At 39.8% G+C, this 18,767-nt stretch overlaps 1 protein-coding gene across 1 annotated transcript in view; it reads right to left on the bottom strand.

The window, feature by feature from the left end:
* Positions 1-943: 943 nt before the first annotated feature.
* The window catches only part of LOC124722865 (mitochondrial pyruvate carrier 2-like), a 60,596-nt gene continuing 42,772 nt past the window's right edge, over positions 944-18,767 (bottom strand). The window contains exons 2-4 of the mRNA XM_047247996.1: positions 10,364-10,404; positions 8,646-8,842; positions 944-1,113 (exon numbers count right to left, since the gene is read on the bottom strand). Of these exons, the coding sequence (XP_047103952.1) occupies positions 1,047-1,113; positions 8,646-8,842; positions 10,364-10,404 (305 nt within the window). The 3' untranslated portion in view covers positions 944-1,046. The remainder of the gene's footprint in view (positions 1,114-8,645; positions 8,843-10,363; positions 10,405-18,767) is intronic.

Raw genomic sequence — 18,767 nt, 5'->3', positions numbered from 1 at the left:
CTGATTGAGGGAACTCTGAAGGTACAAATATACGTAGCAGACATCCTGTCTCCTCGTGTGTTACCTGTCATGCAACTTTATCGTGGTGCCATAGTTTTCCTCAGGAGAGGACACAATGAGCCAGAGAGGGTGTGACATCATAACAGTCAAGTGGTCTCATACCATCACATTCTTTGTAAATTTGACATGATTTTGTAATCCCTGAAATAACATCAAATACCGTATGAACCCTGAAGCTTCATTTAATTTCTTCTTCTTTCTTCTCCTCCTCCTCTGCATGCTTCACTTTATTTTGTCAGCCAGTGTGTGTACTATACAGTTCAAACTAAATTGACATATCCAGTAACATTTCAGAAATGTGATTGTATCCTATATGGTTGCAAATTTTCTTTATTAAGGCATATACATATTTATTAAGACATCTCTCTCTACTAGTAGGTACATACAAATAGTAAACATTTTTTACTGTTCATATGGACTGCAGTTTGTCTGTTAAGTAATTCTGTGGTACAGAAGTTCAACATACAGTAATTCTCTTAAAGTAAATGAAGTAAAGTTAAGATTTGTACTCACAAAATATACAATCATACTTTATTTTCAATTTCATGAACATTTTAGAAATGTTACTTCCATACTTTTTACATTTCAATACAACATATAACATCTAAATATTTATATTCTAATGCAGACTTATATACACTAAATTAATGTCAGTCTTCTTTTCTAATTTGAGCAAATTCTGCATTTAAATAATGTAAATTAACATTGTTAATAGCTGTAGTAAAAGTAATAGCTTTATCCACAAGAAGTCAACTCTTTAAATTACAAACAGTTTCTTCATGCAGCAGTTGCTATTATTTTTTAAGGCTGGGAAGTGGCTTGCTGAGGTGACATATGCATGGTTACTGTGGAATGTACCCTAAACCAAGTAAAAGGATTACTATACAGTGTCATTAATCTTTTATTTTGCTGGTGCCTCTGCTACATACATAGCCAAATAAATTAGTAGTCCACTCCTTCCATATGTACACACACAAAAACTTCTTTCATAAAAGCATTTTTTGTTCTTGTGTCCTTCCATTGTTTCCCTTTTCCTTTAGTTGGAGCTGGTACCTGGAAAAGGAAAAATAAGTTTCTACACTCTGTCATACTGCACACACACAGTTACATGGAATTCCATCTTTCTATGTCTGCTAAATTAACATCCTGAAGAATTTGGTTGGCATATCCTAATCTTTTGATTGTCTTTCTTGGTCTATACAGGGCCAAATTAACTGTTGTTATTTCTTGAAATTGTCCGTTCTCTTCAAACTTAATTTTTTGCCTATCTGTTCCGACATTATGCACTATATCTTACCACTTAATTTGTCAAAGAGTTTCTGTAGCACCACACTTAGAGTACTTATAGTTCCCTTCATCTCTGGATTTTGCCCAATGGTCTGTTCACTTCTGTACATTCATGTTCTGTGGGCTTTTAATGGTTAGCACAACACAAGCCATAACAGTCAGTTGTTTGAGACAGAGATGATGAAGGATTTTTCTTTAAAAGTTTGAAATTGTAAGCAGATCGCTCACATTAAGTAAACTTGAGAAATTTTTTTTTTTTTTTTTTTTTTTTACACTGATCAGCCATAACATTACAACCACTGACCTATCATTATAAACCCATCCAGGTGATAGCAGTGTCACACGGTGAGGAATGACTGCTAGTCAGACATGCGCACAGTGTATGTAGCATCCGTGAGCATGCTGTCCATGTGTAGAATGGGGAAGGCGGGAAATCTATCAGAGTTTGACCGAGGGCAGATTGTGTTAGCCCAGAGGCTTGCCATGAGCATTTCACAAGCTGCACGACTTGTTGGGTATTTGAGAAGGCTGTGGTGAGTGTCTTCAACATGTGGCAAAACCAAGGTGAAACCACGTCCAGACATCATGGAGTTGGGCGGCCACCCCTCATCACATGTGTCGGATGTCGTAGGCCAGGCAGACTGGTAAAACAGAACAGGTGGTGAACTGTGGTGGAACTAACATTAGAATTTAATGCAGAACAGAGTACAAGTGAGTCTGAACACACAGTGCACTGAAGACTCCTGCTGATGGGCCTCTGCAGCTGACAACCCATACATGTGCCAATATTAATTCCACCACATTGGCAAGTACTACTGAATCCCAATACCTTCTTCATTATGCTGATGGGATAGTGTGAATCGGGAGGAGCTCCTCGATGCCTGTAGTGCGGGACGGAGACAAGCTGATGGTGGCTTCATTATGCCCTGGACAACATTCCCATGACCATGAGTCCAGTGGAGCTCTTGCAAAGCACCATGATGGCAAAGGAGTACTGTACACTGGTTGCAGACCACATACAACCATCCATTACGATCATGTTTCCCAATGGCAGTGGCATTTTCCATCAGGATAATGTGCCATGTCATAAGACCAGGAGTGTGATGGACTGGTTTCAGGACCACAGTGGTGAGTTCCAGTTGATGTGCTGGCCCCCAATTTGGCAGATCTGAACCCAATCAAACGCATCTGGGATGTGGTTGAGTGTGGCATCAGAGCTCTTCGCTCTCTCCCCGAAGATTTTACGGGAATCAGGTGACTTGTGTGTGTATATGTGTTGCCGGCAACATGCCAAGGCCTCATTGCATCCATGCCATGATGCATTGCCTCTACTATTCCTGCCAAGGGTGGAAATATCGGCTATTAGGTAGATGGTCATAATGTTCCGGCTGATCAATATATAAGGATGATCTTGTAAGGAACTTCAGTCCCACATCTCAATTGTGTTCAACTGTGTCAAGCTTATGAAATCTCCCTTGATCATCCAACTTTTACTTACTTAATACAGCAGTTGTTTAACTTTCTCCAAGGTTTTTATCTTATTCCAGCTTGTAGGAAGTTTCTGTTATCCTTTAGACTGTTTTCTTTACCTTTTTCTTTGTTTGTTTACACTTACTCCACATATGTATCACCTCCCCTTATGGTTCCTGAAGTGGATCTTTGCTAAAAGCAGTAGAAACATAATTCAGAACTCCAGCAGTCTCTATTTTCTCAGGTTTCTTTTTTGGTAGTCCACATTGTGCAGCAGTTGTGGTGTCCTTTCATTCCCCAACTGTAGCAATCCACTCATCCTTGACTGTCAGATTTTAATCCCCTTTCCAGTTACTTTTAATGATTTGTCATTTCCTCACATAATCCCTACATACTATTAATCATCAGCTTGTAATATGGACATCTAAACATGTATGCTGATGGGTGTCAATAGCTTCATTTTAATTCTTGGAAGAATATTTCCACAATTGCAGTACGTCTAATAACTCATTCTGTAACTCACGTTCTTGCTTGTAACAATACCATTGGTTCCTCCCAATTCCATACAATATTTTAATGTGTAAAGTTCCACACTCGAATTTGCAGAACATCAGCTAATACCTGTTCAAGTTGGTAGGGCTACCAGCAACTATGCTACAACTAGTGCATCTCATAGCATCATGTCAGCTGAAAGAATCATCCACTTTAACAGTACTATGTTAAGGTATTTCACCTACATGTGACTGTTTTCAGCTCTTGTGCTTTGTGTTTCTGTAATTATTGAAGAACTAACCAGTGGTTAAGACATTGCATTCATATGCCTGATATCCGGATATAGTTTCATTAATTGACTTGAGGTGAATATAAGGATGGTTCATATGGCTAAAACAAAGCTGATACCCTCCTGAATCTGCATCCGGTTGACCTGACACTTTTATTACCTTTCATGTATAGGTTGATAACATGTCAGACGAACTTACTTTCCTTGTGACAATATCTGTCTTTGACAGGGAACAATGTAAAGTAAGTGTAAATGAATTATAAAACTCTTAGGGAAGCCAGACAAATATGAGGGTGTGCTGAAAAGTATTGCTTCATTCTGAGTTTTCTTATGTCAAAACTCGTAAAACTTTTAAATTACCAACATCCTACATCTTCATTCTTCATGTCTAGATATTTGCAGCCCTCTACTACTTGATAACTCCAAATTATAGCATATAATAAGGTGGTGCGTAATGTAACTATGTCGGTATCTGAGAAATAGTGTGCTGTAATTGAGTTCCTACTTTGAAGATTTGGCTACCCACAGAGCACCCCTTCCTTTGCTGTGATGATGGCGGACTACACATGAGCATGGCGCCATCTGAAACAATGCAATGCCATGGGTTTGCTGTGATTGTCATCTTTCATACAGTCCCAACTTGGCCCCATCCGATTTCCAAAACTTGAAGAACATCTTCAAGCTAACAGAAGTGAGGGTTGTGGCTCCAGCTACAAAGTCAATCATTCTATAGTGATGGTATTATTAAACTGGTCTCTCGTTGGGAGAAATATGTTCATCGTCCAGGTGACTGTTGAGAAATTAATATGTAGACATGAAGGATAAAGATGTAGAACGTTAATCTTGTTTGTTTTAATTTAAAAAGCTGTAAGAGCTGTCACATGAAAAACTCAAATGTGAAAGGAAATGCACACGAAACTTGGCACAAGTACAAATGAATTACTGAAAGTCATATTTCTGATTAATAACACAGATTACAAAACACTGTTGTAATGAAACACAAAACAGTCATACCTTTAAGACTTATTCCCACATGAATCTTAATTCTAGATTAGTAGTTCACTTCCCTCAATCCAGAGAGTTTCTCCATTACTACAATTATTATTAATTTGTGTTTAATTACTGGAGCTACAACTATCTCTACTGTACCCCATTTCTGATGATCCATATTATAATTATTATCCTGGTGTGAAACTTTCTTATACTGACTGTGTAGAGAAATTGAAAATAGTCTCAGCATTTGTTGCTATTGTTGCTGTAAAACATAATTATCATGAACCTTTTTTGTCAGTCCATTGGACTCTGATCTGTTGATCTTTAAGAGGCAATATGAGAGGTGCACATGGAGATTAACCCCCACCCGTATCTGTACCCATGACCACACAGCTGTACCAAATTTAGCTTTCCCTACAGCGGGTTACAGGCATACAGTTCAGGAAGATCCATTTGTGACACCTTTAGTGATACTAACATGTGTGACAGACGAGAGAAAACAATATAGTTCCTGCTTTCAGTGGCTGTACAGATGTGAAAATAACAGATAGAGAAATAAATGAGAATATAATTGAAAATTGGCTCATGTGTCTTGATAGAGGAAATATGACTAGACCTGATGGGCTGTCCATTGAATTCTTTATCAAATATGTGGTAGAACTTGACCCCCTCTTCTGCAACAGTTTACCTTGCTCCATCAGTCCAAAACGTTTTGAGACTGGATTGATAAAAAGTAGAGAACAGTTAATATGGTGGTTTTAATGCTGCAGGTGCTATACACAGGCTTCCTATACTTCAGTACAGCACACAGAATGTTCATACAATCTTGTGAAACTGTCAGAAAAGTCCTCTTTTGAGGTGGTGTTCAACTCACACATCACGTTCGCATTTACTTAGGTCTTAAGAAACTGTTAGAGACCCAGTCTGCACTTAGTCATTTTGTAATAGGTTTGCATTGATATCTCCAAGTCTCAATACCTTTGGTGATATTTTCTAAAAAAGAACAGTCCACATTGTTCATTCCAGTCAAGTTGTAGTAGGCATTGAACACCTGATTTCTAGATGTTCAGTCTGTTGTGTCATTGCAATTTGACATGACATTGACACTCTATGGTCTCATGCCCACTTCCACAACCTCACAACTAACTGGTCAAATCCACATCTGCTGTTTACAGTTGTTAGCTCAAGCAGCTACCATAGTTACTGTGCTGATGTCGCTTATACACCAGTAATAAAATAAGTCTCGGAACTTTTCTTGACAAGTGGTGTATATTGCTGGAAGTGGAGCATGACTGGGAAAAAGGTGTAGGTGTGTGGTTTGGAGCCCATGGGCACTCAACAGCGAGGTTATCAGCACCCTTACCCTCATGGAAATAAACAATTGTGGTTTAAGTCTCTAAAATCGTTGCACACAATGAGGAGTAAATCCATAAAATGACACTCATTCACTCACTCCCATCTCACTTGTGTTGAGTCACACAATCACTGTATCTAACGTGCCGGAAGACAACTGATAAATGGTGAAAGGTGCTACACCTATAATTAAAACAGAAGTAAAATCATAAAAGACCTAAAAGAAAGGCACAGAGAAATGTAACTGGCTGACCACTTACAAAAAACGTGGGTAAGCCAGTCACCCTACAGACACATTAAGAATATCTACCAAAAATCTTAGGAAACAAGTTGGATGGATCACAAAATCTTAAACCACATTCACATGAACATTACCTAAAATAGAGGGCAAACCTGTTGGCAAATCCACTCTCTGGTTAGAAAATGAAACACAGTTTAAAAACGTGGAGCACCGGTATCTGTACGCCACAAGCACTGCACGTTGGAGGGCCCTCTCGCCAGAGCAAGAAATGCGTTACAGGGTTGTGGCATATGTGATGACATGTAAGGAGAACCTCATCCTGTTGAGAGGCTGGAAGGAGATAAACCGCTGCTGCATTGTAGGCTTTACTAGATGGAGCTTATTGCCTGTCACTTCCAGCCATTCATTGACACATGATGTTCCTCATCAGCGAAACGAGAACATGCAGGTCGATGGGGCACTGAAGTAACCAAGGATCAAAACATGCCTCCTAGGCCACTACATCTGCCGTTTTGTTCCCTGTGATACCTCTGTACCTTGGCACCCAGCATCTGCCCCAGCTGTTTAGCCAGAGGAGGGTGTGCTGGCTATCCTGAACTACTTAAAAAGGTGCAGGTCATTGCAATACAAAGGAAGGGGCACAGGACATCTGTGGAGGATTATTAATCCATCAGAATGAGAGTGAGGTACTGGCAGAAATAAAGATAGGAGCATATCATTAGCTCTGCTTGGATTGCTCAGTTGGCAGAGCACTTGCCTGCAAATGACAAAGTTTTAGGTTTAAGTCCCAATCCTGAACGCAGTTATAACCTGTAAGCAAGTTTTAACATTAGACCTATCTCATTGAAGTCAAAATGTTGCAGAATTTCTGTTATCATGTGATGGCTCATCTGCAAACTTTGCTACCACCACACTACTACTACTACTACTACTACTACTACTACTACTTCAAAACCAACAATGATTGTGTAATCATTGACTATATGAAACTCAGATTGCTCTTATCATTAATGAGATGGACAGAGCAGTAAGTACAGCAGCTGGGGTTGACATCACGTTTGTTGGCTTCCAAAAAGCCTGAAATACAGTTCCACATCATCACTGAGCAAACAAAATACATGCAAATGAAATATCTGAATAAAAGTTTGACTGGAGTGAAGACTTCCTAGAAAACAGAACCCATAACAAAATTTGTAATGGGGAGGTGCCATCAGAAGCTAGAGTAGCATGTGGTCTACTTCAAGGTAGTTTGGTAGTGCTACCATTGTTAATGATAACACAGAGATCACTTGTAGCTCTATGAAGCAGTTCAGATATCTCACAATTGTGTACAAGAAGTTGACATCATTATAAATTTGAAATGAATATAGAAAGACAAAGTGATTACCACCTGGTGTAAAGATTTGTGTCTGACCCTCGACATAAGTAAATGCAATATAATGTGCATCAATAAACAAAATAATCAAATAACATTTGACTTAGTGATTGATCTTTGGTTACTGGAATAAGACAAAGCTGTGAAACATCTAGGAGTAAAACTGTTAAGTGTTTTAAAGTGGAATGGGCACAAAAAATATCTCCACGAGGAAAGTATTTACCAGACTCATGTCTGCTGTCAGCAATGAAGAAAGTCATTAACAAAATCATTTTTATACCAATTCCTGACTATTGTTCATCAGACTGGGACTCTCTTTCAGGTTGACTAGCAGAAGATAACAGGTATGCAGAGAAGAGTTGTACTCTACATTATACGCTCATTCAATCAATATGAGTGTGTTGCACAAATGCGTAACAAATGTAGTGGTACATTTACAGGGAAGACGTGCTTGCAGAGAGCTGTATACATGGAATTCTGGGAAACAATTTTCCAAAACTAGTCACGAAATACATTTTACTAAACTGATGTAACCAGTTTCTGAGATGATTCCTTTGAAAAGAACATACCGGTAGCTGATTTATTCCTTCCTCCTAGCTCTTACCCAGCCTTTTATGCCATCTCCAATGTTTCTTATTCAGTCTCTTACAACCTCTCTTTCTTGTGGAAAGAGTATCCCCTATCCTTCTCATCAATAAACGTGCTTTTGTCAATATGTCACACCTTCCATAGTACAAATACATGTGTTTCTATTACTCTGCCTGTGCTGACACATTCATTTATTCTGATATTGCTTGTTTACATATTTATGTCACAGTTTTGATAAGTATATAGTGTGATGAAAAATAAACTAAATCTAAATAGAAGACTATTATAGATACTGCTGTCTAAGTAATTGGCCATTTTTAAAAGCTTTTTTAGTAAAATGTAATTCTGATGTAATGGTTATTTAAACATTTATTTAGTAGTTGTTCAAATACAGTTCATGAGAGTCCATTCGGTTTTAATATAGTAATCTTGTCTGTGTTAATTTATTACAAGGTTTTTATAAGTATCAGTAATAAAAAAAAAGTGGATCACCATACCTTATAGCTCTTGAGAGAGAATAAAGTCCTGTCAGGGCGACAAAGACATTTACACTGCACAGACTATAGTTCTTGGGGATAATAACTAAGCAGTATCGAGACCATATCATGCCTGTGACTGCCAAAGCAGAAGACTGTGATATACTGATTGTTTCTACTGGTCGCTGGAGGTCACTCAAGCCTGCAATTACAAGCCCCTGCAAAACATGACAACATAACTTATATTTAGTATTTTACTCTACTTTAATTTCTATTTTGCAGGAGTCTGTATGTAAGCAATTTAAAGTTTTCATAATCTATATAGAAATTATGTATCTGTAGTTTTAGAGTTGCTCTACGTTTGTTTACTGACGAGGAGAACATGGCAATTGTCATCACCCCATTTCCCAGGAACACCGATCAGTGGAAGAGGAGTCAAAGTATGCAAACACATGCCTCGTCTTATCTGTAGATACATGACCATTTCTCAATAAACAACTATCAAAGCTTTCAAGGTATAGGCCTTCTACCACAAGACATCCACAGAGAAAATGATGATTCAGTGGTTAGGGTTGCAGCTTGTTAATTTTGCATCCCATGTTCAAAAATTAATTTTTGTTTTTATTTATTTTATTTTTATTCTTTTCATTTATCTACACATGCTCTTAGATGGTTGTTACACAAATGTTTCTTATCAAATTAGGGGATCTAAGGGCATTCATTATATTAATTGTAAAATTACAATTGGATTTCACAATAAGTGTCTCACAATAATTGCATATGTGTGTGTGGTATGTTGATGGGTTGCAGTATTTTTAAATTCTCATATTCCACTCTCATATTATTACATTTTATAAAGATATTTATTCTTCAGGAAGATTTGATGCATTCCCTTGGATGGTACCGATAATAGAAACATTCAGAATGCAGATATTCCAAATTCCACAAGCATTTCGCAAAAACAGGTTTGCCACAGTGACATTTCTTCGTAGGAATCTCCCTCGGGAAAGAAACGTAGCTACCATTTGTGAAGATGTCATGTATTGGCAATAATTTCGCAGCAAACCATGCATAATGGATCACTTTTGCAAAACTGGCACTTGCAGTTGATCATGAACTATGTTACACTGCAGGAATTTCACCGAAAACAATTTCAAATAATTTTCTCATTCTTTTTCTAATTCAGTCATCTGACATACAAGTGATAGACGAATAATGTTATATCAATATAAACTGTAGCAATCTTCTATAGACATGGATATATAAATGAGAAAAAAAGGGTAGTAATTCCATTTCGAACACGAGGTGCAAAATTAAGAAGCTGCAACACTAACCATTGTGCCACCATTTTGTCTGAGGATATTGTGTTGTAAAAGTCCTGTAAAGTATCTCAAAAACTTTGACTGTAATTTTTTCAGAAATGGTTGAGTGTCTACAGATAAGCCAAAATGTGTTCGCTTACTCTGACTCCTCCTCCACTAAGTGAATTTTCTGGGAAATTGGATTATGGCACTTTTCGTGTTCTCCTTGGGAGTAGAAGAAATAAAAGAAAATTCAATCACACGTAAGTCCGTAGACACAAGGTAAATCTATAAATGATCTGCACTTAATTCCAATAACACATAATTGAAAAGAAAGAATGAAGTAGGTTTCTGACATTGAAGAAACTGTCATTCAAAGTTTAATTTAACAACAAACAAGAAAAGTGAAAACTGTCAAAATTACAATTTCATACTTACCCACTTAAAGAACGGCGACCAGAAAAATATAGTTTTAGGACCTGCAAAAACAAGAGCAAGAATTAGGAAGTGTTTGCTTTCGTGGACGAGTTTAAATTTGGAAATTTGTGGTAAGGGGCCAAACTGCTGAGGTCATTGGTCCCAAGGCTTACACACTACTTAATCCAGCCTAAACTACCTCACACTGAGGACAACATGCACACCCATGCCCGAGGGAGGACTCGAACCTCCGACGGGGGGAGCTGCACTAACCATGGTGAGTTTAAAATTATATATTTTTGATTGATGTTCGCCGTGATTGAGGTGTGTCTTGTTTGGAAACAATCTTGTCCAAGCGACTCACAGTACTTGATACTGACAGGAGTAATGCACACTTTACTCCTTGCCCTCAAGCTTGCTGTCAGTACTGCTCAGATCTCTTTTAGGTTTGTGTTATGGCAGGGTTAGTTGTATGTTAACACTGATACATAGCAGCATGGATGGGTTTACTGACGAAGACTTGGCTGATATGCACCTTATGTATGTGTTGACGGTATGAAATAGATGTTATGCTGTGGGCTGTTCCTTCGGTAATGGTAACCATGTCACAGTACTGTTGTAAAATCTGAGGGTTGTTGCAGTACTGTGTGTTTCATATTTTATGTTTTATGTTTTGATTATTGCATATTATGCAGTTTTTTGCTGTTGTGAGGATATTTTCGTGGATACAAAGGTAATTTGGTTAGCAAATGGAATAAATCACAATTACATCACTACTCTGTGACAAGCCATTGAAAGTTCATGTTCGATTTGTGTGGTTAGGCACAATTAATAGTTTACAATGAAAAGATATATAGCTTGATTAAAATAACTTTGTGGTTGACAGATGACCTTGCCAGCAGGTAGTGTTGGCAGCTAGTACAAAGCATGCCACTTGCCCATGCAATCTATAGTTGCATGTGTGCTGCATATTGAAAGTAAACATACTTTCAAGGTCTTTGTCAGTAGTTGGGAAGGTATCATAGTGGTGATGGCAGTTGGGGTAGCAGGTGTAATCATTGTTCCATGGATAGTGATATCTCAAGTACTTATTGAAAAGGAAGACCACCCATAGGATGAACAACGAATAACACATAATAACAAATTTGCTAATAATCACAAATCGTTGCAAACTGATAACACAGATGAATTTTATGCATAATTGGCTTTACCAGCAATGAATGCACTGTACTTAAATGATTTATCATTTTTGTTGTCCTTTGTGTGTCAACTAAATAGCTGTCAGATTTTAAAGAAATAATGAATTGATGGTACTCAGTGTATATTCCACTGCACATTCATTCTCACACAATTTCATTATTACATAGTTTGAGTGTTTTACGATGTTATGTCAGTCTGGTGAGTAAGTGTTGTATTGTTCTGTGTCTCATATTCCTTAATTTGAGTCAGCGAGCAAGTGGACACAATGGTAAGTCACTGGACTCGCATTCAGCAGGATGGCACTTAAAATCTCGGTCCGGCCATTCACATTTTATTTTCCCCTGGGTTTCCTGAATCACTTAAGGCCAATTCTGGGATGGGTCCTTTGAAAAGGATACAGTTTATTTATTTTTACCCAATTGGAGCTTTTACTCCATCTCTAATGACTTTAATATCAATGGGACATTAATGCCTAAGATTAATTCTTTCTTAATTTGAGTCCATGTTTGTTCTCTGCAATTAAAATTGCAGTCATATGATGCCACTCCCAGAATTCTTTGACCACACGAGGTTGTGCAGTGGTTAGCACACTGGACTCGCATTCAGAAGGACAACAGTTCAAACCTGTATCCAGTCATCCTCATTTAGGTTTTCTGTGATTTTCCTAAATCACTTCAGGCAAATGCCAGGATGGTTTCCACGAAAGGGTACAGCTGATTTCCTTCCCCTTCCTTCCCTAATCTGAGCTTGTGCTCTGACTCTAATGACCTCACTGTCAAAGGGACATTAAACACTAATCTGCTCCTCCTCCTCAAAATTCTTTAACAATATTTTTAGCCAGTTCAGATACAATACATAAAGGCAACTGCTGTTTCAACTGCTGTTTATTCCAGGCCACAGAATCCAGTCTTTCAGGCTTTTTCAGAATTCTGATAAGGGAATGTTATTTTTTACTTTCATAGCCAAGCGATAAAGTCCTGTGTCCTGGAGGCAACTGTAAGCAAATTATCAAGGATTATCAAATAATAAAAGGCATTTTATGGTACAGTTACAAAAGCTGAGTTAAGGTTTCCAACAGGGAGCACTTAAACCCTTACCTACTTTTACGATTTTCCAGTACTGGTAATCCCTTCTTGTTAGTAAGCTATTTGCATTGATATGAACTGTATTCAATTTTGTGCGAAACTCTGTGCCATACCTAAGTGAATAAGAATCAGTGTATGCCTACCAGTACTCCATTTTATAGTGAATAGCTTTAATCTAGGTACTGACATCTGTTATGTGATTCCTGTCTTCTGTTTATGAGATACTGAATGCTGTCACAAAATGTACACTATTCCATTTTGTTAGGTAAAAGAAAGTTTCAAGTAGTAACCTACAGCAAAATTCATGTCTGTCTGTAAACAGTGCTTTGCCAAGTTGGGGTATTAAAAGTTAGATGCCTTGCACTATAGGCAATTGAAATATTTATTTATGCATTTATTTCACCTGTAAAAGTTAGGGCCTTTTCTTGCATCTAACATATTCTACATGGGCACTACAATATAATGATCAAAATAGTAGTAGTAGTAGTAGTAGTAGTCATTGTGAATATGAGCACCATAACTTGGGGTGAATCGGGACAGAAAATGAAGTTTTTACTGAAAATTAACATCTAAATATTGTACTATAATTTTGAAATTTTAAATACAGCACCTCTAGTCCTTCCTACAGCAATGTGTTACAAGAATGAAAATGCTCTGCCATACCCGTTCTTCACCCCAGGACTTGAGGTGATTTGGAACACTGCATATTTTGAACAGTACTTGCATTTGAAACATGTGGTGAGGTGAATTGGAACATGTGAAACACATCTATCAAGCATTTTACTGAGGAAAATTCATTTATACTCCCTCAGCTTTAAATAAATTAATGCCAATTAATATTTTTACATTACCAACCAGTTTTATTAACCACTAAATCTCTGAACTTCATTACTTAATACAACACTTAACATTACACAATGTCAATGACTCCCTCGTTAGAAATCAGTTCCTTTCACCTTCATCCAAACTTGTGCTTTTGACACCACACACATGTCTACAACATCAGGAAAAAAGAAGTATTCTTGTTTCTCACTAATTTTCTTCCTCATGAAATTACCTTGAATGTCGTCAGGCAAATCCACAGCCTCAATTCTTCCTATATATAATTTTGAACGGTTAGTCTCTGTAACAGGAAACTTAACGAAGACAAAATCGTTTTTGGCCAGTGTCATTGGAGGTGTCTCGGAAGGTTCAGGTCCATATTTCTCTTCCGTTGTTGCCTCAGATATTACAGTTTCTTGCTCCAAAACTTTGGGATCATCAGCTTCCTTTTCCTTGCTGCCCACTCCAATATTGTCTGAAATTTCTGTCTGTGACATGACACTTTTTCCAGGGAGAACTTCCAGTTTTCTACCATGAGCTTTTTTGGGTTGGAAATTAACAGACCCATAACAAACATCTCTCAGGTGTTCCACAAAGGCATCAGAACATACCTGCACTGGCTTACCTGTTTCATTTCCCAAACTACTAACAGGTAAGACAGATAAAACGTTTTCTGGATTGAAAGGTATGATACCAGAAGCACGAAATCCTGCAGTAGCATTGTCTTGAATTTTCTCACCCATGTGGTGAAATGTCAGCTTCAATGTATTAGGGAAGTTGCTTTTTGGAAGAACACCCCTATTGCCTTTCTCCCAAACAGTCAAAGCTTTTTGCCAAGCTATCTTCATTAGGTGAAACAATGCCATGTTTAGAGGTTGGCAGATGTGTGTTGAATTTGGGGGGAGCAACACAAACTTAATATATGAAGATCGTATCTGTTCTTTCGTACATGTCTGAAAGAACAGATACCCTCTTCTTATAGATAAGGCTTACCAGCCAGTGATCTTCTTCACTGTGGATGCACTCACATTGCTCAAACTGTTACGGGAATTGGTAGATTGACTGTCGCAAGTAATGAGTATTGTGGGCAGGGCACTACAAATGTAGTGTGTGGACAGTAAGTTGCAAATGTGGGTCTCACGGGCAGTGTGCCAGAGAGAAATTACTGCAGTCACACTATCCTCTATCAACTAAATACCTAGGAATTACACCGAGCGAGGTGGCGCAGTGGTTAGCACACTGGACTCGCATTCGGGAGGACGACGGTTCAATCCCGCATCCGGCCATCCTGATTTAGGTTTTTCGTGATTTTCCTAAATCCCTCCAGGCAAATGCCGGGATGGTTCCTTTGAAAGGGCACGGCCGACTTCCTTTCCCATCCTTCCCTACTCAGATGAGACCGATGACTTCGCTGTTTGGTCTCCTCCCGCAAACAACCCCCCCCCCCCTAGGAATTACAATTACGAATGACTTAAATTGGAAGGAACACATAGAAAATGTTGTGGGAAAGGCTAACCAAACACTGCGTTTTATTGGCAGGACATTTAGAAAATGTAACAGATCTACTAAGGAGACTGCTTACACTACGCTTGTCCGTCCTCTTTCAGAATACTGCTGCATGGTGTGGCCTCCTTACCAGATAGGACTGACGGTGTTCATCGAAGAAGTTCAAAGTAGGGCAGCACATTTTGTATTATCGCGAAATATGGGAGAAAGTGTCACTGAAATGATACAGGATTTGGGCCGGACATGATTAAAACAAAGGCTTTTTTCGTTGCGACGGAAGCTTCTCACGAAATTCAGTCACCAACTTTCCCTTCCGATGTGAAAATATTTTGTTGACGCCGACCTGCATAGGGAGAAACGATCACCACGATAAAATAAGGGAAATCAGAGCTTGTGTGGAAAGATATAGGTGTTCGTTCTTTCCACGCGCTATACGAGATTGGAATAATAGAGAATTGTGAAGGTGGTTCGATGAACCCTCTGCCAGGCACTTAAAAGTTAAATGTGATTTGCAGAGTATCCATGTAGATGTAGAACCGACAACTATAGCGGTGCCCGTCAACCGACGAGCGGCAACAGCGCAAACCCACGGCCAATCGGAACGCCTGGCGCCAAGTTTTCGTAGTTTAAAAATGGTGCGTCGTCGACTTACACAACGTTGGTAATTTTGGTTCCTATTGGCATCAGCTATCCAGGGTTAAAATTTCGTGACACTTTTTTTTCCCACGCTCTGTGTGTGTGTGTGTGTGTGTGTGTGTGTGTGTGTGTGTGTGTGTTTGGGTTTGGGTTTGGTGCTTACGGGTGCTCAACAGTGAGATTACCAGCGCCCTTACACATGTTAAAAGAGACGGATGTGGGAAAAATTGCTAAAAAGTGATCATACACGCAAAGACAACCGGAAAGAATACAAGATGCTATACAGGAGACTAAAACATAAGGAACATGACAAAGGAGCTAAAAGGAAGGCACAGGAAAATCTCACTGGCTGGCCACTTGCGTAAAAAAAAAATGAGTGAAACAGTCACTCTGTGAACATATTAAATTCATCTCCCCAAAAATATTGGTACAAATATTGCTCAATTCATAAAACTTTAAAACTCTAACTTCATTCATTTTATTGTCACCTAAAATAGATTTCAGATCCGTTGGCAAATCAGTCCCAGTCCGCTGGTCGGAAAATAATACGCAGTCCAATAAAATGTGGTGCACATTGATCTGTACACACAAGCGCCACACATTGAAGGGTCCTCTAGTCGGAGCAAGAAGCCATGCGTCATAGGGCTGTTGCCTATGCAAAGATGAGCGAGGAGAATGTCGTCCCATCTACATGGCTGTAAGGAAGTACACCACGGCCACGTTCTGGGCTTTGTAAAATTGAGCTTATTGTGTGTCACTTCTAGCCATTCATCCTCCCACCAACGCAAGACTCTGGAGCTCAACAGCGAGGTTATAGCATGCAGGGGGATGGCAAACTGGAATTCCCGAGGATCAAAACACAGCTTCTTGGCTGCTAGACCTCTCCTTTCATTCCCCACAATTCCCATGTGCCCTGATACCCACCAGAAAAACACCTCCATCCCCAGTTGCTGTAGTTGGAGGAGGGCATCCTGGATAATCTGGACTACTTTATCTGCTGGGTACAAACGCGACCCATCCATAAAAACAGCTACATGGTTGTGCTGCTCGAACAAAATGTCAGAAAATATCGCATTAAAAATGGAAGTAGGAGTGCAGTCTCTCCCACACTGCACCAAATGTAAAATCACTCTGGGTCTTTCGAGTAACAAGGGCGGCAGACGGTTAAAACCGTGGATTTGGGGTAATACTTGTTCCACACCAAGTGACTCTAGCACAAGATGCACACAGATCCTAAACGGCTTTGTGCCTCATGGACGGTTGGAGAAAAGGTGTTCCAAAGGCGGGCATGCAACAGTAAGGCTTGCAGGTGAAGTCGTAGCTGCTAGGGATGTACACACATGATGCACCATGATCAACTGCCGCTGGATGGTAAGTGCTGGTTCCCCAGCCTCAGCAAAGAGGCTGGGTATGGTTCTGGTCCTATAAGCACTCGTGGCCAGCTGAATCCCCTCATGGATGACACCTCAATGATCTTCAAATAAGAAGACCTCACCGATCCATATACGGTGCACCCATAGTCGAGCCGTGAACGCATGAAAACTCAATAAAACTGGAGGAGATGCACCTTGTTAGCTCCTCAAGACCTGTGGCTAATGCACTTCATGATGTTCAGTGACTTGAGAGTTCTGGCTTTCAGGTCTCTTAGGTGTGGCAACCACAACAATTTGGAGTAAAAAATGAGGCCCAGAAGCCTCACTGAGTCTCTTAAATTTAGGATGGTGTTCCTCATATGCAAATCAAATAAATTAAAAATACGACGATAATGATTAAAATGAGCACTCACTCACACACACACACACACACACACACACACATTACCGTAGATGTGACAATGTTTATGGCTATGGCAAAGAGGGTAACACTCAAAACAGCGCCCTGACGGACATCAGTTTCCTGCTCAAATCGATCTGATAGCGTGTCACGAAGTTGAGTCCTAAAAAAACGCTGAGACAAGAAAGACTGTAAGAAGATGGGTAGGTGGCCACGAAAGCCCCATTGATGCAGTTGTGAGAGAATACTGTGTCTCCAAGTAGTGTCATATGCCTTCAGAATAAGATTTTCATTCTGCAGCAGAGTGTGCACTGTGAAGTTGTCTGCTGTCGGGCGGCATTTAAACCGGCAAAAAGCTGCACGCCTCTCCTGGATTGCCGAAGAGCGCTCATCTGCCCACCAAGGTACTGGTCGTCTCCTAAGTGACCTAAAGGCTGTGGTATGGATAAGTCAGCAGCATGACGGATCACACATGTGATGTGGTCCACCCATTCCTAGAGGTTATCATGGTGTTCAAACACAGCAAACTGGCTGAACAGCGCCCAATTAACCTTGATGATCATCCATTTTGGTGGCTTCTGTTCCAGCAATTCTCCATCCAGTATGTGGATTAACAGTGGGAAGTAGTCACTGGAATTAAGGTCATCAGTTGCTTCCCACTGTGCTGAGTGTGCAAGGGCTGGACAGCAGAATAAGAGGTCAATGGCTGAGGATGATCCAGTAGCAACCAAGAAATGCGCATCCAGTAGGAGAAATGGGCTGGACAGTTGGTCAATAAGGCCTGCAAGAGCCTCAGAGTCTATTGCATCCTGTGGAGGTAAGAACAGGGAGCAGAGAGTTATCACTGGATTTCCATGAACTGCAAAAGCTACTGCTTTTAGGTTAGCAGCTAAAGAGAAAGCGAGGAGTGGTGTGTGTTACTGACAAACACAGCAACAACTCCCTTACCTCTTTCCCCAGTCACGTCATCCTTATGGTGGAGGGTATAACCCTATAGCACAGGGACATCAGTAGCTTTGAAATGTGTTTTCCATAAACACAAGCACAGGGGTTGTGTCTGTGCCAGGAGTTTCAGTTGCTCCACATGAGTCCTGAACCCATTCATGTTCCACTGTATTATGGGTGCCATTTATCATGATGGTTGGACTTTCACACTGTCTGTCCACCAGGGTGGGGAGCCCACAGTGATTGGAGTTCCAGCTTTGGGGCAAGATGGTTGCCACAGGTAGAGTTTGCAGTTCATTGGCTATGAAGCAGAAGCAGCAGAGCTATCAAGTAGATTGACATCGGCATGGTCTGATAGTCTACTTCCTGTACTCTCTGTTTTCGCCTGTGGCGGAAGCTTCCCATTTGCTTTATTGGCCTGGGAGGCTTTACAGGAACTACTGCAGCAGTGGCAGAGG

The sequence above is a fragment of the Schistocerca piceifrons genome, chromosome X, assembly GCF_021461385.2.
Source record: "Schistocerca piceifrons isolate TAMUIC-IGC-003096 chromosome X, iqSchPice1.1, whole genome shotgun sequence".
NCBI classification, from domain to species: Eukaryota; Metazoa; Arthropoda; class Insecta; order Orthoptera; family Acrididae; genus Schistocerca; species Schistocerca piceifrons.
The sequence above is the reverse complement of the archived record's forward strand: the minus strand, read 5'-3'. Positions and strand labels throughout refer to the sequence as shown.